The 24,851-nt window shown below is 41.6% G+C and overlaps 1 protein-coding gene across 1 annotated transcript in view; it reads right to left on the reverse strand.

The window, feature by feature from the left end:
* Positions 1 to 2,995: 2,995 nt before the first annotated feature.
* Positions 2,996 to 24,851, reverse strand: part of jph1a (junctophilin 1a) — a 31,169-nt gene continuing 9,313 nt past the window's right edge. Inside the window, exons 4-7 of the mRNA XM_063483927.1 lie at positions 11,511 to 11,629; positions 5,068 to 5,801; positions 4,054 to 4,150; positions 2,996 to 3,884 (exon numbers count right to left, since the gene is read on the reverse strand). Coding sequence (XP_063339997.1) covers positions 4,070 to 4,150; positions 5,068 to 5,801; positions 11,511 to 11,629 — 934 coding nt within the window. The 3' untranslated portion in view covers positions 2,996 to 3,884; positions 4,054 to 4,069. The remainder of the gene's footprint in view (positions 3,885 to 4,053; positions 4,151 to 5,067; positions 5,802 to 11,510; positions 11,630 to 24,851) is intronic.

The raw sequence follows: 24,851 nt of genomic DNA on the forward strand, positions 1-24,851 counted from the left end.
TCCAGGGCTGATCAGTGGTGGAAACAGTATAAACTGACTCGAGACAAACTGGGGCACCTGCGTGCTTCTGAACAGCTAATGTGAGACCCTGACTAAGATACTTTGATTTCGTGCCTGGTGTTTTTCCCCCTGCATCTCATTATCAGAAGGTCAACATGAGGTCACTGTTGCATGGAGATAGGTAGGAGTGAACATGAGACTAGAATTTAAAACATTTTTACAAGACAAGTAGAAATCCTTGTATCCTTCCAATGAAATCTATCTGTTGATTTTATTTGGAATTACTTGTGTTGCATGTATGCTGTCCTCTATAATATACTCACCAGCCATTTCATTTGGTATCAGGTTTGATCCTGTTTTGCCTTCTTAACCACCTTAATTCTCCATGGCATAGATTCAACAAGGTGCTGGAAATATTCCTCGGAGATTCTGGTCCATATTGACATGCTTGCATCACACAGTTGCTGCTGATTGGTCAGCTGCACATGCACGATGCCCGTCTCCTGTTCCATCACATCTGAAAGGTGCTCAAATGTGGATTGAGATCTGGTGACTGGATTGAGATCTGGTGACTAGTGGAGGCCATTTGAGCACAGCGAGCTCACTGTCATGTTCAAGAAACCAGTTTGAGATGATCTGAGCTTTGTCGGGTGTTATCCTGCTTGAAGCAGCTATCAGAAGATGGGTACACTGTGGTCATAAAAGTAGACATGGTCAGGAGCAATACTGAGGCAGGTTGTAGCGTGTAAACGATGCTCAGTTGTTACTGAGAGGCCCAAAGTGTGTCAAGAAAATATCCTTCATACCATTACACTACCACCAGGCTGAACCGTAAATACGAGGCAGGATGAATCTATGCTTCCATGTCCTACCATTTGAATGTCACAGCAGAAATCGAAGCTCATCAGACCAGGCAACATTTTTCCAATCTTCTACTGTACAGTTTTGGTGATCCCCTGCGAATCTTACCCTCAGTTTCCTGTTCTTAGCTAGTGGTCTTCTGCTGCTGTAGCCCATCTACTTCACGGCTTGACATGTGGCACATTTAAAGATGCTTTGATTGTAATTACAGCTTTTTTTTAGTTACTAGCCATTCTTCTCTGATCCATGGCCTCAACAAGGCCTTTTTACCCAAGGAACGGCTGCTCAGTGGATATTTTCTCGTTTTTGGACCATTCTCTGTGAACCCCGGAGATGGTGCTATCCCAGTTTAGGGATAGCCACTGAGTGTATACCATGATACCTGAAAGGTGAACTGAATGGTAAACGAGGATCAAAATACAAGAAGAAAGCATAATGTTGTTTAACAAGGCATAACATCTTTATTGTTATACACATAACTTCATCTCCAAAGACTTTGCACAAATCAGTGGGGTAATATGAACCTTGCGATATCAAAAGTCTCCCACAGTTTCTTGTTATTTCCTAAAATACTCAAACAAATACATCTGCTTTCCACATCCCCAATGGTACATACAGTACATCCAATTAGAAATAAAGATTTTTTTTTTCCACTGTCAAACATTATCATATGTGCATTACATTACCAATTACAAACAAGTTATATTCATTGTCAAAATAGGTGTGCAAATTGTTAGAAAAATACCAACTCATACCAGATTCTGGATTGTGCTCTGTAAAAATCCTTATAAATAGTATATAATAATCTATATAAATGTCTCTAACATGCAATGTTGCAATTCAAAAAATATCCCATAAACAGACTGTTCAGGTAAACCCTCTGAAACTCCAGCCTTAACCTTTATTTGTCTACACCATAGTTTTCTTTAAATAAATGTCAGTAGTTAGTTTTTCAGTAGTTCTGTGGACGGTTTGCAAACATCAAACTGGTTGAAGTGTTCTCGAAAAGTAACGTGCTACTCATTCCTCCACCAAGGCAGAAGGATGTGATGGATACCATTTGTGTGTTTGCCAGCAACGTTATGCAATAACTACTGAGGCCAATTTTCATGAAACGTGGTGGAGAGGTGGACCATGGGCAAAGGAAGAATTTATTGAATTTTGGTGCAGGTTGGATCACTTCCTTTAAAACTGTGAAACAGGCTGCTGGCCTTAGTGGAGGATGAGCGCTCAACTAGTTTCATAAGAGACATTATAGTAAAGTTGACCTACCAAGAAAAAAAAGGACTGCATTAAAGAAAATCTAGACATTTTTAAAGCCCTTTCTGTGATGACCAGTGTTCACAAACACATCAGCTATACAATGAATAAATAATTAATCTTGGTACAGGTGACAGTAAATGTCCGCCGTATATAAATAACCACTTTGAAAATCAAAGAAACTCATGCCATACCTGCAACAAAGACTACAAGCAGCTACGATGAGGCAAGTTAAAAGCATGGTTCAGGTGATGACAACAGTCAGAGTATTTCCCACATACAACAAAGTTAAGACAAGGATGGCATTTCTTTCCCTCCCCCCCGCTTCCTCATCATTTTTGAGGTAAACAGTAGTACTGTTAAAGACTTTTTGAAGGCATCTCTCTTCTCCCTGCAGCCACATTCCCCATGGCCTTGACCTGAATAAACTGTCCACAAAACTGTCTCGATCCAGTCTCATAAGCAAGCAAGCATTTCTGGGCTTACACAAGCAGCTGTGCGAGCTGCGTTTTTGCATCTTATCGGTATAGTGAAAGCAAAGAATAGTGACGAAATCCAAGCTAAATGGTCTACGCGTGTACAATGAAATAATTTTCCTTCCGATTTCATAAATAAGACATTTGTTACCCTCAGAGTGAGCAAGCTTCTAAAGTACTGCTTTCCTAATCATAATGACTGCTGTCAATTACCACTTCTCTCAAAACCAGCCTATTAAAAAGATGCGAGTCTCACAAAATAAATGGAAATAAAAAAGGATGTTCATAATGGCCATACTCTAACCTTTTGAAAGTATAAACATATTGCACTTTCAGTTACGTGGTTGTGTAATGTCAAATTACATCTGAATTGTTGGAAATGAACAAAGGGAAAGCAAAATGTATTTATTAGTTCCGAGAAGAGAACAGATTTCTACAAGCAAATGACGGCAGGTAACCAACATTGATAGAACATCTATGAACAAAAAACTACATTAGAACAAAAAAGAAAGAAAAACAAAGTGTTCAAAACTGTACCATGCACGGGGAGTGTTTCAAAGCAGTGTATCCTGGATCACAAAGGACGGAGCTTGAGAAAGGTGCAGTGATGTTTGGGTTAACAGAGTAAGACTGGCTAGTGACCGTGCTAGCACTGACTGCTGGCAGCGGCCATGCCCACTTTCCTCTTGCAAGAGTGGCTAGAACCCCAGAAAACTCTCCAAACACCCAAAGCGCACTCCTGCTGCGACCGTCCCCCCTCTTCAACCCCTTCCCCCAACCCTCGAGCCGGGCTCACATCTCCCCATCAAAACGTCAGATGGCAAAATAGAAAGGCAGCTGTTTGCTCCCGTCATCTAAAAGTGCATCTCCACACTCTTCCAGCACAGTCCGTCAGCCCACTGCTATCGCTGCCAAGGCAGTGGAAGTGGGCTACAGAGACCTGTGCTTGGATCAGCACATGTGTGGGTTTCAATTACGTCGTCTTCTTTTTTTTTTCATTTTATGTATTTATTTTTTTTTTAGATTGCGTATGTTTGGTTGCAATTTTTAAACATTTTCTTTATCGCACTAGACACAACATTTCACCTTAGCTTTTAGAGAAGCCAAAGGAGTGCTAATTCACGGGGCTGGCCCTAAACAAGGCCAGTGTCAGGTTGGTGTTATCATTGCCTTCCTCTCGATTCTCTTCGGTTTCATGCTGATTCCTTTGGCCATCCCCGTGTTTCACTGGCGGCATTTTCATGTTTCAAGGCCGACGATGCAACTGTACCAGTTGCCATGGTTCCGCTGGAACATAAGACAGTTTGTTTGTAACTTTCTGGATTTAATTGAGCCCTGTCACATTTCAGATGCATGCTGAGGCGCATCAAGGAGACGAGACATTAATTCATGCTGTGATCATTGATTTCTGTTAGAGAGCAAATATGGGATGAAACAATACAGTAAATCAGCTTACCTGAGACACAGCATCATCATGTCAGAAAATGGACAAATATAATTGCGAGGCCAATATTCAACAGCATTACCATAGCAACAAGGATTGAGTTAGGACCCTGCAAAAAATTACAAAATATATAAAAATCGTACAGTAGGGAATCAAATGATCTGTACTGTAATGAGACCTCAACGTGTAACGTGTTAGGATCCCTGTATATAAAAGATGGCGTAGCCACCATGACACCACCCACTGATTCACTGAGCCTAGAGTCTAGCGTTGTGGGCATTTAAGACTTTTCAAACCAAATGTCACAAGTGACATAAATGAAAAAGTTAAAAAAATCCAGGAAAGTCTACCCTAAAGCACATCCTGATTTAGCATCTATTTAATTTAAATGATTTACACAAGTATTAAATGAACGTCATGCTGTATTAAATAAGACTTTAAACTAGCAATTGAGCTCATCAACTCCTAGGTAAATGTTTATTCAAGTCATAAAGTCATCAAGTCATGTGGGAAGAAAAACTGTCATATTGCAGTTTCCAAGTTCCAAAAGTTCATCCTCTTTCACGTTTGCAGACAGCCATCTTTTATATACAGGCCATGTTTCAAAGTCAAAAAATGAATGTGAATCAATAAAATATAAAGAAGTGGTATTGGGGGTACCACGCTACCTTTATCTTTCAAAGAGTTGTTGCAGTTTAGATTTATAGTACTAGCTTAGTACAATACAAGATTAAAAGTGAGGGTAATCAGTCATTATTTCATACTTTCAACTGGAATTAGTCATCAGACAACTACTGCAGAAGCTACCTAGAAGGAGTCTGATATTTAAACCTGCTTTAGACAGAAAATTGGTTAATGAGATATGTGTTTGTGTCCCACCTTTGTGCTAAACTAAGCTAATCCACTACTGGGTGTAGCTTCTCATTTACAACACAACTTTCAGCAAACAAGCACAAATGTGTGTTTAAGTCAGATATTTTTCCAAAACCTTTGCTTTAAAGCACACTTTCCCATCCAGTCACTTACTGTTTCTTCCGTGTTTTCTGCAATTTCCATGCTTGCTTTCTTTGTGTCTGCGAGGCTCTTTGGCTTTAGGGAATCCTGCTTCCTGAGTTTCTGGTCGCTCTTGCTCTCCCGTATAGATGGTGGCTTAGGAGTGGGTGTACTAAAAGATCTAGGGGGTTGTGGGGGCATACGTGCCAAAGCCAGGGCACTAGGCTCTTCTTCTGGATCCTCAGGTTCTGGGGGTGGAGGGACCCTTGTAGGGGCCTTGACGTAGTAACTGTGATATTCAGTGTGGAGCTGGCCATTGACTGGAATTGCAGGAGGCTGTGAAGGGGGCATAGATGCTGGGGTGGGTTGCTGAACTTTAGTGGGTTTAGGTGGAGCCTCGATTTGGGCCTGAGAAGCTTTGGGCCCATCGGTGACGGGCTGCCGTTCTTCTTTACTCAGCTTCCTACTAGACCGCTCATCCTTGCTGGTCTTCTGACTTAGTTTCTCTTCTTTGCTAATCTTGCGGGAAGGTTTTTCTTCTTTGCTGGTTTTGCGGCTGGTGCTGTTGTTGGTGAGCTGTCCTTTCTTCTTGCTGGAGTGAGGTGAGGGGGGCGGTGTGGCTGCAGGGCTGGTCGCAGGAGAGTGGGGAGGCGTTGTGCCTTTTCGGTAAAAGTGGGGAGAATCTCTCGGAGAGCTGTCCTTCTTTTCAACAGGGACCTCTTTAATCTCCACTGGCTCCTTTAACTGCTGTTTTACGTAGTCGGGACCTGAAGGGGGGAGACAGGTAAAACGCATTAACGTGACATACTGTTTGCCTTCAACACACAGATGAAATTTAAACCACATCTACCCTCAAGCGCAGTTAAACTTTCAAATAAAATATTCATCAACATTATATTGAAATTCAATAACTCTGCAAAGCCTAGAAAAGAGGGTCACGGGGAGACAGAAAGAAATGGACTGATTAATGCAAGGTCACAAACACCATTTCACAAAGAAAGCCTCCCCTGCATGCTCATCTTCATCATCAGTCATTCTCTTTTATCAGTATGTCACTTTCCTGGAAAGTCTTTTCAGTTCTTAGCATCCAATATGGCCACGCAGATAATGAGAGGTGACCCCGAGGTACAGCACTGACACGCTTTGATGCGAGGAAGATCATTCCTTTTACTACAGAAAGAGCTTTTGGACTGCCTGGGTTAGTGGATGCTCACGGACTTCGAGACTAAATGAAAACTTCTCTTTCAACTATGTAGATGTTGAAATCTCCTCTAATATCCTTTTTAACGTGTGGACAATAAAGCTGAATGTAAATGTAATTTCGCATGTGGGTAAAGTGACACCTTATCTGTCCCTCCTGTTCTCCTGCTGAATTAACATTTATTAGAGACATTAAGCTCTTTGTTCGCCTGTTTTTCTCCCCTTCGCCTGAATTAGATGGTGTCAGAGTGACTAAGAGGAGGGATAATGTTGCTTTGTTTGAAGTTCATCAGGCGGTATGAGCAGAAAATGATTCTCTGCATTCCATATGATAGAAAGAAATATAGGAGTTATAGAGAAAAAAAAATATTTGGCTGTTATGCTCTATCTGCACGTTGACTCGTTCAGCACAGACTCACTGAGCTGGAAAATGGTTGATCTCAGAGATCAGTCTTGTCTCATACATGCCTGACACCAATTGAGCTTGCACAGTACGATTTAGTCTCAAAGAGCTAACATTAATTTGCCACTCATCAGTTCTTGGAACAATTACGCAAATCCAGAAGGTAACAAGTCTATCCAGTCTCATATGAGTGTAATCGGCCTTACTGGGGAATCTTTCGGGCCTCAGTACTCTTAAGCCCAAAGTACTTTTCAGCTGCGTGGCAGCCTAATTTGTTTCATAGCCACCACAACCAATAAGACCCACTACAAACAGACATGGGGACATTTGAACATCTGTGGGGCTTAATATATCTGCTGAGCTTAATTTCACACCATAGCTCAATAAGAGTTAGGGCCTCGTGGGCGGATCCAGGCAATTTCACTATGGATGGGGACGGATTCCTTCAAGAGGTTCCAGGCATTTTCTGAATGGTTCTTGGCACTTAAACACTCCCCCCTCCCCAACACCACAGCCTCAAACAGATAGAGGACCACAACACTGGGCGTCAGGAAAATCTACACTTCTGCAGCCATGCTCAATTCCAAACTATGCCGATCATGCTTTTCCTGTTTCAAAATAAGACTTGTGAATGTACGGGATATATTTATGATTGTTTTGCAGATATTTCAGGATGTCTACATCCTCTTGACAAGTTAGTGAAGATTTATTAGAGCTGCTCTTCCAAGGAATCCTGCCAGGTCAGCTGGAACATGTACTGGTTACCCAAATGGCTGTGGTGTTTCTTTCCGTTGCGAACATTGATCAACTGGGCTGAGTCTGCAGCCTTCTTAAAGAGGGTCATTAAAATAGGCCATGATACCCAGCCATGACCAAAACAAAAATACTTGAGATACAAACGCAGATAAAAATGCGAGTTTCAGCATTAGGGAGATTTTTTTGTATCCTCAACTTATTTATTTTCAGTAACTCAAACACTTTACTTTCTTCTCACACGATTGTTGTATCTTTGAGGTTTATTTGAATGCAAGCTTTTGTTTAAGCTGCAGGATGCCAGTTCAGTTTATGTTAATCCACAGCACATTTTCTGCTCCACTGCACTCTTAGCAAAACACACGCTCTTTCCCTCTCTCTGGCACCCACACGCACAAGATCATACACACACAAAACACAACAGATTGGCTGCTTAAGACCTAACCACCCCTGTCCTTAATATGAGATGAACAGCGGTAGCAGGGGGAAAAGCCTCATTGAGGCCGGGGTAAGTGTGGGCATCAATGTTTATGTGTAATGGGGGGAGGCGGGGGGTGGAGGGTGGTGGAGTACAGTATATGCGATTATCACATCTGCTGCCATTGTGCATCTGAGTATACCTCAGCTTAAGGCTCATATGAGTCAAGAGTTTTTGGATGAATGATGACAGGTCTACATGGAAATGCACACTTCCACATAGCAAACTTTGCCACCTAGCTTTATTTTTCCACACGGTAGTTAAATGAAAATTCCTGGTTTATCTGCTTTGACGACTCATTTGCTTTTGTTTAATGTATTCTTACATGGATATACTGCGTTATACATGCGTTGTACATGTATTAGTCTGTTCTATGTGCTGTGATCTCAGCTTGCTCGGTTAGATTTAAGATTCATAACTCCATTTGCAGCTTTTGAGATTTTCTCTTTCTTCCTCCTACTCACACTGGCAGATGGGCAGAGGGAGCTGTTATTGTTTGGCCAGATTACATTCACTACGGTTACATAGCCTACGCAGACACACGCAGAAATTAGTGACAAACTAAAGAAAAAGCTGAACCCTTGACCCCGCACTATGAGGACACGCTGTGAGGGGATTTTGATGGCAAGGCTTGGATCCACTTGTCCCCCACTTAGAGAGAAGGATCACTGCAAATCAATACAAGGGATTTCTCCGTGATCACCTTTATCCGATAAAGAAAGTGGTCTTTTCCAGGATTACAGTACCCCCATTCACAGGGCATTAAGGGGGTCACTGAATGCTTTTATGAGTATAAAAAAAGGATTAATATTTTATGCTATGGTTTTTACAGTCACCAGATATTAGCCTCTTTACTCTCTCTATATATTTTAGACGAATCATGTTCAATCCCTTCAGTAGGTTTCCAGAGAGACTCAACACATTGCTAATATGCTTTAGGTTTTTTTTTCTCTTTTGATTTGTTACCCATCTGTATGCATTTGAAATTATGTAAATAAAAGATTTCCCTACTGTCATTTGCTAATGGGTGAATGTGATCACTGTCTGACTGCGCTTTGTTTGCAAAAGCCCACATGCAAAGACGAACCTTGAAGGCCTCACATACACACACGCTGACAGGAGGGACTGACAATAATATATCACCACCGTAATGCAATGTTTTGTCTCTGTCTGTCTGCCGTATTCTACTTTTTGTTACGACCATTTCAAAAAAGTGGGACACATAAATAGTTTTTGAAATCTGGGAAGAGACGTGACTATCAGTCACGTAAGGTAATTTATATCCTGTATCCCTGAAAGTCAAAACAAGGTTCTGATTTACTTTAAACTTCACATGAGCTACTGCGGTAAAACTTACTGCACACCTGCTGCTATGAATAAACAGCAGCACCTGCCCACGTCTGATTTTTCAGCCTTGACAGGTCGAGGCTTTTATGGTTCCGCCAGGTCCAAGTGCACCTTGACCAGGTCAAACAGGGCAGAGCAGGACCCCCTGCTGGTCCCCTCACCCTCCAGCAACCCCCCCCCCCCCAATACTCCCTCTACGCCCCCTCTACGACCCACTGAAGGAAGGAACAGCTGCTCTGCCTCGGCCCAATGGAGGGGGCGAGTGCGGGACTGAGCTCGTCTCAGTGCATAAGGATTTCAGCTATGTCTCCATTAGACACCAGTGAGCACACATCGGCACCAAATATAGCCCAATTAACGTCACGCCACAGGCCACGCCCAGCTAACCCTCTCTACTGCCCCTCCAGGGTGCTGTGTGTGAATCAATCATAAAGGTCAGGGTCCCGTTCCCTATGACCCTCACATTGCTTTTGAAGTACACACTCCCAATCTTGGTGATAATCTCCTATGAGTACAAAATGCCAGTTATGAACAACAGGGGGCTTGGGCCTGTTGTTGCTACCCTAGAGGATTTGAGTTTGAACATCTTTGCCTCACTGTAACATCATGACAGACAAGGTTATAACAGAAAAAATATTCTAAATAACTATTTCCATAATTGAGAGCAACAACTGCTGTAGTCGCCTTACAAAAAAGCTGCAAATAGGGGTAGCTATTTACACTCGAACATGGCCTAATTAGCAAACAGGCAGAGCACAAACCAGCAACAATCCTAGAAAATCTGAGCTAGACTCTACAAAAACCAGCTTGTTCATAAACGAGATATAAATTAATACGCGATTTGACTCTTTGCAGGTGCCCCTCTGGCTGTCAGCTGGGTTTACCAGACAAGCTTACGTAACTTGAACGTTTAAATGCTGCGGCTCAGATGTCGCCCTGCGCCGCACATTATTATGACATCGGCCACTCTCTCATTCATGATCTGACTTATAAGGCAAGGACACTCTCCGCACAGACTTGTGAACCCGGAGATCACCCAGCCTGCCAAGCATGACCACTGTTTTCCACAACACAAACAAGTCTCCCGATGTCTCTGGCTCCCTGGCTGGCCATTTCTGCGGCTTAGTGAAGGGACATGCTTGAATGGGTCCCATTGTCAATCTATTTCTCACCCTCTATTTTGCGGTGGCTTTTGGCAAACACCCAAGGTCACTAGCTCATAGGCGTAAATATATTACACCAAGTGGAAGAGGAAAGCATAGTATAGGTCTTACACTGTAAATATAAATAAACAAAACAAAAATAAAAAGGTGTGCAATAGCACCTCTCTGGGACTCAGTGTTTTACCTGGAGCCCACCTGCACCACAAGGTTTTTTAGCAAAAACACATCTCGCTCTCTGACTATTAATACAGTAGGATATGACTGTAAAGCTCAGCTTATCTTGTAAATTACATAAAGAGTTGAGTCGATGTCTCGACTGTGATCTAGTGTATAGTGTGAAAGGGTTAGCTGTTTATGCTTCACGTAGATAGAAGATATTCCTGTCCGGTATTAGGAACAAAAGACCTTCATTGATTTAACTCACAACCACCCATAAGCCATTTCTACACTCCACCAAAGGATGAGTTTATGTAATGCAAAAAAAAAAAACAACAACCCAGAAATGTTTTACATTCACACTTTTTTTTTGGTCAGAGTTTATCACTGCAAATTTTAGCGAGCATATCTGGGCTGTTACTGCAGGCCTTTGAGGGCTAAGACAAAGCTTTCGGCCAGAAAACAGTAGCCTGCTTCAAGCCGACTGTGCTTTGTCTAAGCACAAACACAGTTCTCCATTGTGGTGCTACAAATCATCTTCAGTACCTCTAGTCTTCGATTACAGCCCCAGAACTCCAATCCCTGCTCTTTTGTGCACCCAGAACAAGCTCATTACTGACTCACACACAGTCAGTGTAAACAACCCTAAAACTATGCAAATACCATCATTCACACACAGTACCCAACCCCTTACCCATTACCCAGTCCCAAAAATGTGGTTTCATGGACAAATTAGTTGTTGGATTTTAGATCAGCTTGATTTTTTTCAATGTCCCACCGATGGGTGTGAGTCACATTCGGGATCCTGCGACAGTCTTTGCTTTAACTGCAGATTCAGTGCTGGTTTAGCACACCTGCAGTCTGTTTTGTATTCCGACCATAAAATAGTAAGAGAGACTACAATTTTTGATAATTAACACACTCTAAAAGCCTGTGATGGGAACATGAAGCATAACAAGGACACAAGTAAGATTACCTGGCTGGTAGAAGTTGGGTGAGAGCTCCCGGGCAACCGCCCTGGCAATTTCAGATTCATGCACCGCAGAGATCGCGGCCTGGTCTGCAGCCTCACTTTTTGTCCTAGCATGGGCTGTTCTGCGAATGCATAAACAAAAATAAGTGTTAGAAAAATGGAAACAATGAAAAGCTGCTCTCCACCATGTCCACAGTAACAACACAGACATATAATGGGCACACTGGTGAGCAGTGCCAGCGTAACCTGCTGCTCTTTATCAATCATCAAAGAACCTTGTATTTAAACCTTTTTCAGATCTATACAAAAAATAAAATAAAAAAATCAAGAGACAGAAGAGTAACATGTTTTGAGATCAATATAGGGGTATTATGCAAATGTGCTGTGATAAAGCAGAGAGAGGCCAAGGGTGACCAGCTTAACAAAGCCTTAAAAAAAACTCAGCTGAGAGATATTGTGCGTGTCCACATGTGAAAACACGCAAACCATGGCTATAGGCAGTATCTCTGTGCCAGGGAACGAAGATGTCTCTCTCTCTTCTACCACTGCAGTTATTTAAAAATAAAGAGACCAAACAAACACATAAAGACCGTCAATTAAAGGAGATTACTCACTTAAATATAAAAATGACAGTGACAAAAAATGCTCAAGTGATATGAGACAAGTGCAACAAGGAATGTGAGGATCTAGATGGGAAGTTCAAGTATCACTTTAAGTATTGACAGCTGTGCCCGCTGCCCTGCTTAACCCCACTCGTCCATCTTCCTCTTCATCTATCTCGCACTGTCCTGTGTTCTCTCTTTCAATCAATGCTCCTGTTTTTTTTTTCCACGATCCTGCTTCATCCGTCTATTGGCTCATGCCATCATCCCTCTGCATCCCTACTCCTCCCCTCCCTCCCACCGTCTTGCTGTTAGAGTGACCCCATCCGGACAGATGTCTCTATTTCTGTCCTTGGACTCTGGGGCTGTCCTGTTTCAGAGGACAGGAACATTAAGATATTAAAATTCATGAGGAACCAAGAAATAAGCAAACAGACAAAGGACATGCTGAGGGTATGTTCGACCAGCTGCAGATAAAAATTCGGATTCAAGAATCTTTAACAGTATAACTCATAATGCCTTGGTTCTTGCTGCGCTACAGGAATTTCACTGGTGTGGCTCATACCAGGCACACTGTAGCATTCATTGTCTTCCTTAGGAAAGCTAAGGCAGCTAAAAATTGACATTAAAGCATTCCAGTTACATCACACCACTGACATGCATACTGCTCGCCGCACATGCTATCAGAAGGACACCGAGGCTTCTATTTCTGCAATGTGTGAAATATCCTGCTATGTGAATGGAAGCATGAATGTGCCTCGAATGTATACAGCATGCCCATGGCATGTCCTAAGGATCTTCACAGAGGAGTGGGCATTAATTCACGGCCAGACAGAGGAAGTGATGCAGACTGTTCCCAGACAGGATATCTGGTGGTGGGAGGTGACAGGCGGAGAATGATGGGAGTAGAGGTGTGATAGAGCACTGGGACAAGAGGAGAGTGAAATGGAAGGTGAGAAAACATGGGCATGTAGAAGAAGGAGATGAAATGCATGGTTCTTTTTTTTGCCTGACATATAGCAACTTAATTAAACTTGCACTGTACACATGGACAGTTCATGGAGTGAGAAGCCTGTAATAACTGTTGTTCACTTTTTACATGTGACTTTTGCAGATTCATTCATCTTCCTGCTTCTGAGGGAAACATCTAGATCACCCTGTAGATATATTAGAGGGTTTTCCCCAATAGGAGCTCCCGATGAGGTAATGAGCTGTGAGAATTGCAGCCATAAAAATCTGAGCAGAAAGACAGCAAAATGCTTCACCGAGCAGATGATAGCTCTCTGTGGGAATAAGTACAGCATGCATCACCCCAGCCAGTTAGTGGCATGCAAATCTTTCCAACAGAGAGCCAAAGTATGCATGAAAACAAACTCTTCACACATTATGAAATGAAATGCACTGTCTTTGCCATGGTAGAGGAAATGAAAAAAAAAAAAAACCTGGGTAAACAACAAACAAACGCAAACTCAGGAGTGACCTTGGAGAAAGTTTTTGGAGCGGCGACTTGTAAGACAGTCTGCCCATGAATACAAAGCAACACCTGTTCACGTCTAGCTTTTGGGTTGTGCAGACACACCTGTGCGGGGATGCTGGGGAGCCTGCTTGCACACGCGCAGGCTGTCACGCACAGACACACTTGGCAGTTTGTAGACATTTGGACAAAGCCTTAAAAGGGTGCAAAACCTTGAAGTGACTCCTTCTGGAGCGTCATCTGCGAGATGATATTGATAAAGCCTTGCGGCTGGCTGTTTCATTAATGTGACAAATGAAGAGTGTGAAAACAGTTGAGTCAGTTTGGCAGCGAGTGTGGCGGATGGTCTTTCTGTCTGTGTGTATTTGAAACATGGGGGAGAAAAAGAAGGGGGGAAAGGAGGGAATAACTGAGCCAAAGAAGAAAAGGGGGAGCAAGAGAAAGAAAGAGGGGGCGAGAGGCTGCCCCTTTAAAGACTCTTCAGCATTTAGAACTGCTGAGGTATGCATCTCAGCCCCTCTAATTTTACTGTAGGGTTAAATTTCAGTCCTCAGGCCACAGGCAGCACGGTGCATCACGCTATAAGGGCTGTCATGCCTCGGTCGCGTGCTGAATACAGTATTATGTGTGTATGCGCCTGTTGTGTGTGTGTGTGTGTGCAAATTCCCTATAGTGAGGCTTCAGTCCATCACTCCCCAGGCTATGGCCTATTTGAGAAATCTCTTTCACATATGCTGGCATAGTTTTGAACCCCTCTATTGCCTTTCGGTCCCCTCTGCACCCAACCTGTTTTTATTTTCTGTCATTTTTCTGCTCTTTACCACACTAACCTATTCCCCTTCCCCCTCAATCCAAGCTTGATAGCTTAACTGGAATGCTTACTAGTACAAGATATTAGATGAGTCTTTACCTTGTCTGTGATAGACAACAGCTATCCTTTAAACTCCATCACTCTCTTTATTTGCCCACAACCAAGAGCAAACTATTGCTACTACAAAGCAAGGGTCATGTTCCATTTGTCTGCTCTGAGTGCACAAATCAGTGCATGAAAGGATATGATAAATTAACAGAAACTGCTGTCCTATATCTTGGCCAAACAATCCCCCGCTCCAAAGCAGCAGCACAGACAGTCTGCACAAATTAGCACTTAGCTTGCCCCGCACATATATCCATGCAAGGCTGCTATTGAATTCCCGGCTGGTGCTAATTCAGGATTACTCAAGCATGACTAACACCATTAGTGGTTAGCTAAAACCGACTCTGAAATTATTCAGGAATTATTCTCGGACTGAGGCCTTGGCTCATATTACCAGGGGCTGCAGCAGTGGGGGACACAATAGCTTTTGCAAATGAGGTTCAAAGGGAAAGATGGAGTGGCTGTTATTATGAGATAAGCTAACATTATGGTGAAGAGAGAGCTGTGTTGCTGTATAATGGAAATATTTATGCACGCTCATGTCTGACCGATAACATGTATTGTACTGATGTTTGGAGGGGATGGGCTCTGTGCTCAGTCCTTTCTTCTGTTTTGTATTGCCTTTTTTTTGTACTGTTACTCTTTTTTTAGGACAAATAAAGAAATCTTTGTTTTTATTTCACTGTCAGACTGAAAGCTTTGTTCTCCCTGATATGCCACAGTATGCACAGACCTATCCATAAACGTCAACGAGGTTGCTGAGGCAAAGACTCAGTGACTGCAGAGGCTCAAACCTCCTCTGGAATTAACATCAGCGAAAAAAACTGTGTGCCTGGAGCTTCATGACACGGGTTTCCATGATAGAGCAGCTCCCGTAGGTGTGATATGTAGGTAGCATGTGACAGTGTTTAGGCAACCAATCTTTAACACCTGTTGACTATGCGTACAGTAATCATGGGGTTAAATATGTGTGGAAAAAATAGCAATGATTCTGTACTATTTGCCAATTTCTGATTTCTGCCATCATGACATCATTTTTTCCTCCCCCTCAGATTTTGTATTTTTCAGAGAGGTTGAACTAACAGGTAGAGACAAACTGAGAAGCTGTTCCCAAACAGACTTCATTTCTGGGAAGAAGAATGAGTAGAATCAGTTTTGATTAAACAGGAAAATCCCCAAACTCTGCCAACATTTTTGGCTGTGGATTACAAACAGACCTAATCTCCCGCTGGTATTTTCTACTCAAGAGCTATAAAGTGAACCCTCCACCTCGCCTAACCCTCATCGGGTAACGGGCGTAACATGCAGGTATGTGAATCTATCAGGATTTTATCGTGTTCTTCTCAACACAGCACTGATCTGTGGTACATGTTTGGACCTCTGATATGTTGAAGGCCTGATACGCTCTTCGTGCCGTTATGAATCCTTGGGTGTGTTGAGAGAGTGACACAGAATCTCTTACCGAGATGATCCCTCTGGTTTTGGTGAAGGGCAGTGGCGGGGATTCAGACCTCAGCTCTGTGTCAACACTGCTGGTGAAACATGGCCACAGCTGATACAGCTAATGACACAGAGGGGGAGGGAGTGATGTTGGCTAAAGAATTCGCAGCAGAGAAACAGCTTATATTTGCTTTTCCAGTTGAGCAAAAGCAAATATAAGCAATGAAAATATGAGAGGCTTGATGATGAAAAAAAGACTTTTGACAAATATGTCAATTCAGATTCACTCAGTTCACTGATGTGTTCCTAAATATTTATTTTATACATATTATATACATATAAAGTGACAAGTAACTCATCTAAGAGATCAGGAACTAATAATATGAGTTACTAATAAATACTGGGACATCAAATTTAAAAAAAATTCCAGTAAAAAGACAAAGTAGTTATTAAATATCTCACAAGCTAACCTGTATATAAGAATGACATACAATCCTTAGAAAAAGTTAGCAATGGAACCATGTTCCTATTTCATTAATGGTTATCTTACAATATATCGATTAACTGTTAGATATTTAAAAGTTTGAGGTATTTTCATATTCAATCCAAAGGTGATCCAATGGTGATTGGAGCTTGGTGACATGTCGTGTACTAAAAGGCCCAAAGTGTGCCATGAAAATATCCCACACAATACCACACCGCCACCAGCACCAGTCTGAACCATTGATAAAGAGTGAGTTGAATCCATGCTTTCTATTCCAAATTCTGGCCCTACCCTCTAAATGTCGCAGAAAAAAAATCGAGACTCATCAGCAGCGATTTTCTAGTCATCTTCTTTCCAATCGCAGTGTGCCTATGTGAATCAAAGCTTCAGTTTCTTGTTCTTAGTTTACAGAAGTGTGCTCTTCTGCTGCTGTAACCCAACTGCTTCAAGTGTTGTTTGTTCAGAGATGCTGCCTGTCAGCAGTCTGGCTATTTTACTCTGAGCTTTTGACACCAACAAGCCATTTTTCACCCAGAGAACTGACGCTCACTGCATATTTTCTCTTTTTTAGACCATTCTCAAACCCAAGAGATGGTTGTGTGAAAACTCCCAGTAGATCGACATCTTCTGAAATGCAATGCCACATTTTGAGTCACTTAAATCACCTTCTTTCCCCATTCTGATGTTCACTTTGAACTTCAGCAGGGTCATTTTGTCCATGTTTACATGCCTAAATGCATTGAGTTGCTGGCATGCGAGTGGCTGATTAGGCAATTGCCTTAATTAACAGTAGACACCTAATAAATCACCTAATAAAGTTTACATACCTTCTATGGTCCCACAGAGTAGGTGTAACAATTTTAAATTTAGGACAAAGACGATTCTGGTATAAGAATTAGTGCTGACATTTAAATTGTGTTGCGGTATTAGATATAAGGAGAACAAATGTGCATTGAAATGCCCACAGGTATGCACATTAAAATAATATCAGATAGAATAAGGAAAGTATTCTATTTTTATTCACCTTTAAAGAATAATCAGTACTGATAAGAACTGATAAGAATTGTTTTTCCTGTTGCTTAACATGAATTCAAGCTGCTCCAACACTGACATTGTAAACACACATACAAGGCTCCCATGCAAATCAAGCCATGGCGATTATACAAACATTATGCACGCATACACATCAATCATATACACATTCAAACATATACATGCAAAAGCTTTTGACCTGCACCTTAAATAAAATGAGCAACCTCCCATGCAAATGACTGCGTTAACTCCAGTTTACTCTCTCTCTCCCTCTCTCACATATAAACACAGATTATATCTGCAAGAAAAACTTAAAGGCCAATTAATGAGATGTGCCCTAATGAGGTCTATTGGGAATAAGTGTAAAGAAAGGGCAACTATAAACTGCTCTTGCATTATTGCATTAAAGCAAACATGGCTGATAGGAGTCCACAGTAAATCTCCAACTGGAAACAGGCGTGTTGCACAAGCCTTGGAGGATGACTGTGTTAAACTAACGGCGCTTCTTCACTCGGCTAATTTATAAGAAAATCATCAAATGACTGACATGACGATGACGGCGGTGAGGCAGTAACCATGGTAACCACCAAAGACACTTGAGCGAGCTGTCCAACCAAGCATCTGGTCTGTATTAATGAATCTGCAAATGAACGAGCACACAGCCTAATGTATGGGAACGCGTTTATGCACGTGCAAACAGACACAACACAGCTATTTTTAAATTCTATAGAAATAAAAGCACTTAAACTGACTCACATAATGCATAGCTTTGTAACATAGCTGACAAAAAAACAAAACACCCACCTCCCCACAAACAAACAACTGCTCCACGGTGTGTCTAATTTAACTACGACGCTCAACATCCGAAGCTGAACCTGCACGAGTAAAGGTCACATTGCCTGGCAACCACTTGAGCTTAAGGAATAGTTTTAATTATGGTCTGTTCTCTCTTTCCTCCAATCTCTTGCCACTATTCACCCCACTGTCTGCACACACACACACACACCCATCAATTTCCTTTTCAGTGCAAAGCCAAGCAGAGCATTAGCATTAGGTTACATCTGCCCACTGCTAAATAAATTGTGATGTAAGGTTCACGCAATCTGCATGTTCTGGCTGTTTCATGAACTAGCCGGAAGACCTGTGCAAAAAAACCCCAACCCTGATAATGACACATAAAGTCTCCTATTGCAGCAATCTTGTCTCATTATCAGCAACTACAACAGCTAATGTTACAAGTGTCAATCTCTGCATCAGTTAAATCATCTAATTGAGTGCATTAAAACAGACGTGGCTGACTGATTCAATTTTATCAACGTGCCACGCATGAAATAGTATGCCCAGTGTATGAAAAGAAGCTCACAGGACACTAGTAGCAATTATCTAGACCGATAGTCAGAACAGCACCATAACTTCCAGGTAGTAAACAGATAATGCTACCTGCCGCCTTTTCCCAGATTAGAAAAAGTAGGCGGCTAAGTTGTAAACATCTCAATGATTAAACAACCACTTCTGTCATTATCAGTGACATTTCATTAAATGTAGACCTGAAATCATCATTTTGACGGTACAGAAAAAAATGTGATTCATTCTCCGCTTCTACTAATTCACATAATTCACACAGCATGTCATCCTACAGGAAGTATTTAAATCTGCTACCTTCAAGGGCAAAATGTACTATTCTCCTTGCAGCTGCGCAATGAAATTAAAGATCTTTGACTTCTTGATATGGGATTTGGAGCCATAGTTTAGGCTGATTTGATATGATTCACCCTTGCAACCCTGTTCTGTGAAAATCCTGTTAAATGTTTCTCAACTGGTCTTGGCAGATGGCCACCCCTCCCCGAGACTGCTTCTGCTGAAAGTGTCTTCCTGTCAAAAGGCAGTTTTTCCTTCCCACTGTCGCCAAAGCGCTTGCTCATAGAGGTCACATGATTGTCGGGGTTGTTCTTTGTTTTCTTTGTATTGCAGTTTGTACTTTACAATATAAAGCACCTCGAGGCAACTGTTGTGATTTGGAGATATATATAAAAACTGAATTGAATTGAAGTTAACAGAATTTAAATCATCTTATCATTTAATAGTCATTTAATATAGGGAATACACATGCATCATACATTTGCAAGTAAATGAAATACCCAGTATCTACTTATTTTTAACTTGTTGACATCTCCCAGAGTGCGATGAAACAGATGAAATGTCCTTATAGACTCCCTTCTACTAAAAGAAATGCATCATGGGTATGGCCACACACACAGCATCATCTCTACATGTGATTACAACAGTGGATGCATGCTTCAGGAAGAGACGCTGTGTGGAAAAGCAATACTCTTATTCAGCAATAGAAGTGATAATTCTATAATCCAATCCGTGAACAGCTGGAGTGAAAGCAGCCTAGCTAGCCAATCAGAGTGGCTGAACAGATTTAGTGGGGCACATCAGTATCCAGAGGTTAAAGACCCATGGCTGTGTTAGCTGTAGGTACAAAAACAAAAAGATGCTTTTAGAGATTTTGAGATTTGCTTCAGACAAACTTAAATGACAGATGTAGTGTTCTTGGTGCCACAGATAAACAGACATTTGCAATTATTGTTAAATGTTTGTTGCTGCCATTCTTTATCATTAAAAGCATTTATTCCTGTTTTTTATGTGACTTTAGGGTAAAAATAAATGTGAAAATGTGTCTGGCATGTAAACATATCAGCCATACCCACGTAATTGGGTACTGAATTTTAAGGATTTTAACGTAATGTAAATTACTTTGACTTGTTACTTAATGAGTTGAGTTTCCAGAAATTAGAATTTTAATGCAAACTACTGATGAATTACTTGCAGTTTTGATAAATGATGTTTGATTCTTTTGTTTTCTAGTTCCAGCTCCTTAAAGATGAAACTAGACTGCCAACTGAATTCCTGAACCCATTTGAAAATCTTACTTTGGATTAATGTATTTTAATGTCATTTTAAAATCCATACAAATGTTGAAGAAAATGACCAGAATGGACCTGTAATAGGATGACAGCCGTTCCTTTTGTACCCCTGGCTCTCACTCTATCACAGCTGGGATAGGCTCCAACATCCACATGACCTTGATGGATAAGCCGTTAAGAATATCATTGGGTGCACTCGTACTCAGGGTTCGGTTTAAGGCGATCCAAAGTGACGTGTTTTGTAATCACATTACATTTTTCAGCAACACGGTAATGTGATGTGTTATACTAAAATTAGTAATCAAAGTATGTAATTGCATGTGTTATAATCATTCTTCAGGTACCTGCACCTCGGGCTGATAGAATAAAAAAAAAAAAATCATCAAGCATCCCTTTTTCTTCCAGAGCTCTTAAAGTACAATCAGCTGATTTCACGTTATGTGCAGAGGAGGAAAACTACTACAACTTTTCAGGAGCCGGAACATAGACATTACTTTTATTTTTACTGCACAAAAAAACAACCAAACAAAAAGAAACTAGAACATGATGGTAAAGTGCATCAAAGGCAGAAACAACTGTTATGTTGCTAACAAAACTTTGGCTGTTTGCAAGCATCTGCACAGACAGCGTGCTAACACAAACCTAGCGAAGAACCCAGAGTGATGACAAAGCTGAAAGCATGCCAACACCAGCCCAGCAGCCACAGCCTGATCTCCAACTCGTAACCAAGGCAGGGATGAGCAGTCAGCCCTGTAGCATTGTAGCCTGTACACATTTCTAAAGTAGGATCACTTTAAGTATCTTTGTGCTGGTTTTCAACGTTGCATTTTGTTGTTGGTTTTGTGTTCTAATGTAATAAGTAAAAGAAATATTGTATGTGCAGGGATTTATATCACTGACTGTAAAATCCAATAGAGACAGTCAGAACTGTCTGTATCGTACATACTGCAAGGCTAAATATGGCAAAAGCATCGAACTTTCGGAGTAAAAGTCTATTAATGCACTGGAGAGACTGTCACAGTCCACATGCTGTGGATACTATTTTGAGGTGCTGTTAAGTTTATTCCCTGCTGGTGATGTTAACCCGTAAATCAGTGCATTAAACTCAGTGGCACGAACATTAATTTACACTCAATCAGCAGTTCTCCAGAATGCCTTCCTGAAATCTAGCAAAGAATTATTAACCACAGCTGACTGATGCTGATTTTACATACGATCCCATTTACATATTTCCCAGGAAAGCTTATTTAAATAAACACACACACACAGTGGGCCATTCTCCGAAGTCTTAGTTGCTTACTTTTCAGAAACACTGCTTCTCTGTGTGTGTGTAATACAAAACCTGACCTACTCCACTGATTCCAACCCTCATTAACTTCTATTACATACACTATTAATTAGACAAGATGATGCACCACAATGAAGAAGCAGTTCATCTATCTGCTGGTTAATAACCAAGCAAATGTAGTATTCTAGGACATTCATCACAAACTAAATTAAGGAGCAGCTGAACAGGAAATAGAGGAATGGGAAAAATAAGCTGTACAGAGAGTACTTTTAAATATTTAATGACCGCAGGTGAACAGCTACATGAGTTAACCTCTAACAGCCACGGCCTCCACATGACTCCCTTCTACTGCCTGCCTCTTTGCCTGGTTGGCTGACTCATCTCAGTCTTCCTCCAGAAGCTGCAGAAATATGTGCCATTCTCCAAGAGATTACAAGACACAGTCACACACTTCTGGCATGTAGGTGAAACCCAATCCTATCGCCACTGCTGTGGACAAAGCCCAACACCCCAATCCTGCAAAAACACAAGCCTCTGCTCTGTGTGGAACAAAGCTTTCTTACAGTAAGTCAGCAAATTTAGTCTATCCCAGTCCTAATTTACACATATTCCTCCTACTCTTGTTAAGATGTATCTTCACGGTGCCAGGAAACGGTACGAACTCCTGTTCTTGGAGGCTGCGGACTGATTTCGTGCCAAAAATCTTTCTTTCTCGCCTTCCTACTGTTTCCCACCAGGGAGGAAAAATATTAAGAAGGAAGTAGAGAGAGAAAAGAAGCTTTCAACTCTCACTCTTGACTTTTTTCCTTTTCTTTCTTATACCCACAACTTTCAAACTCCACTTCAACATAACCCCGATGACATCCACAGGATTGTTTTTCAGCTCTCTGAGCCACGTAAGACATCAAACAGCTGTTTTTTTACAGCTTGAGTAAGTGAGTAAACTGACTTTGATAAATGAAATTGCTGGAGCGCTCTATTGTCCACTATATTAATATCCTTACTAATACTGTGATAATGATTTCAACCACGTTGTCCGGCCAACAAAAACTCAGCCCCTGCTTCAACTGCTCGCATGCTTTTCATCCACCGGCATCTTTCAGAAGCGCTTACTATGACTTAATATATTGGTAATGTGTTGAAGTACAGACAAATATTGCATTACACAGTATAATTTGATTTGGTCCGTGGGTCATGTGAAACTTGCTCAACTAAGTCATGATATATGTGCCGTTGCCTCAGCGACATTATTTATAGATCTTTAATAGCCCTAGCTGGGAAATGACTCCGGTCATTAATGATAACGATGCAGATAACCTGAGGCACACATGGCAGGTTATTTTACGTGTGTGAGTGCACGAGCATTGATTCTGTCAGCAAAAAAACCAAACAAAAACGCAGTGTTACGTCACACCATCGCACTGCCATAAATAAAAGAGAGGGAGAGGTTTAATGTGGGATAAATATAATGTATGATCCTGCTCGCTTTACTCTGACCCATGATTCGGATCGCTGGCAGCCCCTCACATGCTTACAGTTGCTGCTGTATACCCGCGTGCCTTTTTGCTACTGTACACGCCGTCACTTCGTAAAGAGCCAAATTTGACTTGCTTTTTAAAAGGCGTGTGAAGCTGGGTGGCACCGGTACCCCATTAAATGTATGCGAATGCAGACACAGGGGGAAAAAACAAAGAAGCAACCTAACTTCACCACTGCGATGATTTGAAGCAGCATTGAGGGACAGCCAAGATGAAATCTTACATGATGTACTGACTGTTGGGATTATTTTGTTCACTTGTTGAAACACCGGATGATCTATAACTCACTACAAAAAGGGCAGGTGGTGAGTGGCTGAGGTCATCCCACAGCAGGTGACAAACAAACAGGCCGGGGCACAAACGCACCGCACACATTGCGCTTTCTTTGTTCTCTAGCCAAATGATGGCCGTCTTATCTGATCTCTCTATGCCCAAACAGACACGTGTTACTTGAAATCTTTTCACTCCCATTTATATGGTATGGACACACATACAGCATTCTCACACATACACACACACATTTGGAAGAAATGATAGTGTGAGTGAGATGGCGGGCTGCTATATCAGTGTTGGGACGGGTATATATTCCTGGCTGGTGCTGATAAGCCAACTGATGCCTTGCCTTATTTAGGCAGTGCTCGCTGCTGACACACTAGCAGAGAAGCACACGCTGCATGTACTCTGACTGTATGTGTTTGTCCAGCAGTTTATGTGAGCTGGAGTATGTATGTGAGGCATTCCTGTGGGGCGATAGTTAGGCTCCGAGTATGAATGCATATAGACAGAAGTGTGTGTGTGTGTGTATGTGTTTGAGAGAGAGAGAGATACATGGACAGAGGGTGAGATGTTACATGGATACCTGTGCACATGCATATCTACTGTATCTGCTATGTATTTGAAAAATATGTAGTACACTGATTTTAGTCTGTCATTCTAGATAGCATGCTCTAGTTTCTGTCACGATCCTGGGTCTTTTAACCCAGTGTTCTGAGTTTTAGTTTATGGTTTATGTTTAAGCCCTTCAGGTTTTCTAAGTTCATTTTTTATCATGCCTAGGTTGTCATAGTTTGTTCTTAGATTCCCCTTGTGTCTTCCACCCCTGTTAAGTCTCCCTTGCCCTTCATGTGTTTCATGTCTGTGTCTTACGTTGTCAAGTTCAGGTTGTCATGTCTGCGACTTATGTATTCTGTTTTATTTTGAAGAGATCTTGTGTTCCTGTGTTCATCGTGTTTAATTTTACTCTTCCACTGTGACGTTGTTATGTTCATATGTGTCAGCTGTTCCCCATGTGTTCCCACTTCTCTCATTAGCCTCCTGTGTGTATTTAGTCTGTGCCTTCTCATTCAGTCTTTGTCGGATCGTCTGCGTTGTTCCCATACCATGACCTGCGTTCAGGGTTTCATATATCCTCATCATCATTGCCATGTTTAGAGTTTTGTTTGTTTTTCTGTTTGCCAGGGTTTTTCATAGTTCGTGTTTCCTTTCTAGTTTACCCAGTTTAGGTTATTGCTTAGTTTGCATTGTTTTTGCCCTTTTATTTTGTAGTGTTCTGTCTGCCTTAATAAACGGCTCATCATCAGTTAAGTTTGAGTTTTAGAATGTCTGCACCTGGGTCCACTCTTCACACTCCACGCAGTTTG

This window comes from Pelmatolapia mariae, linkage group LG9 (assembly GCF_036321145.2).
Source record: "Pelmatolapia mariae isolate MD_Pm_ZW linkage group LG9, Pm_UMD_F_2, whole genome shotgun sequence".
Classification (NCBI taxonomy): domain Eukaryota; kingdom Metazoa; phylum Chordata; class Actinopteri; order Cichliformes; family Cichlidae; genus Pelmatolapia; species Pelmatolapia mariae.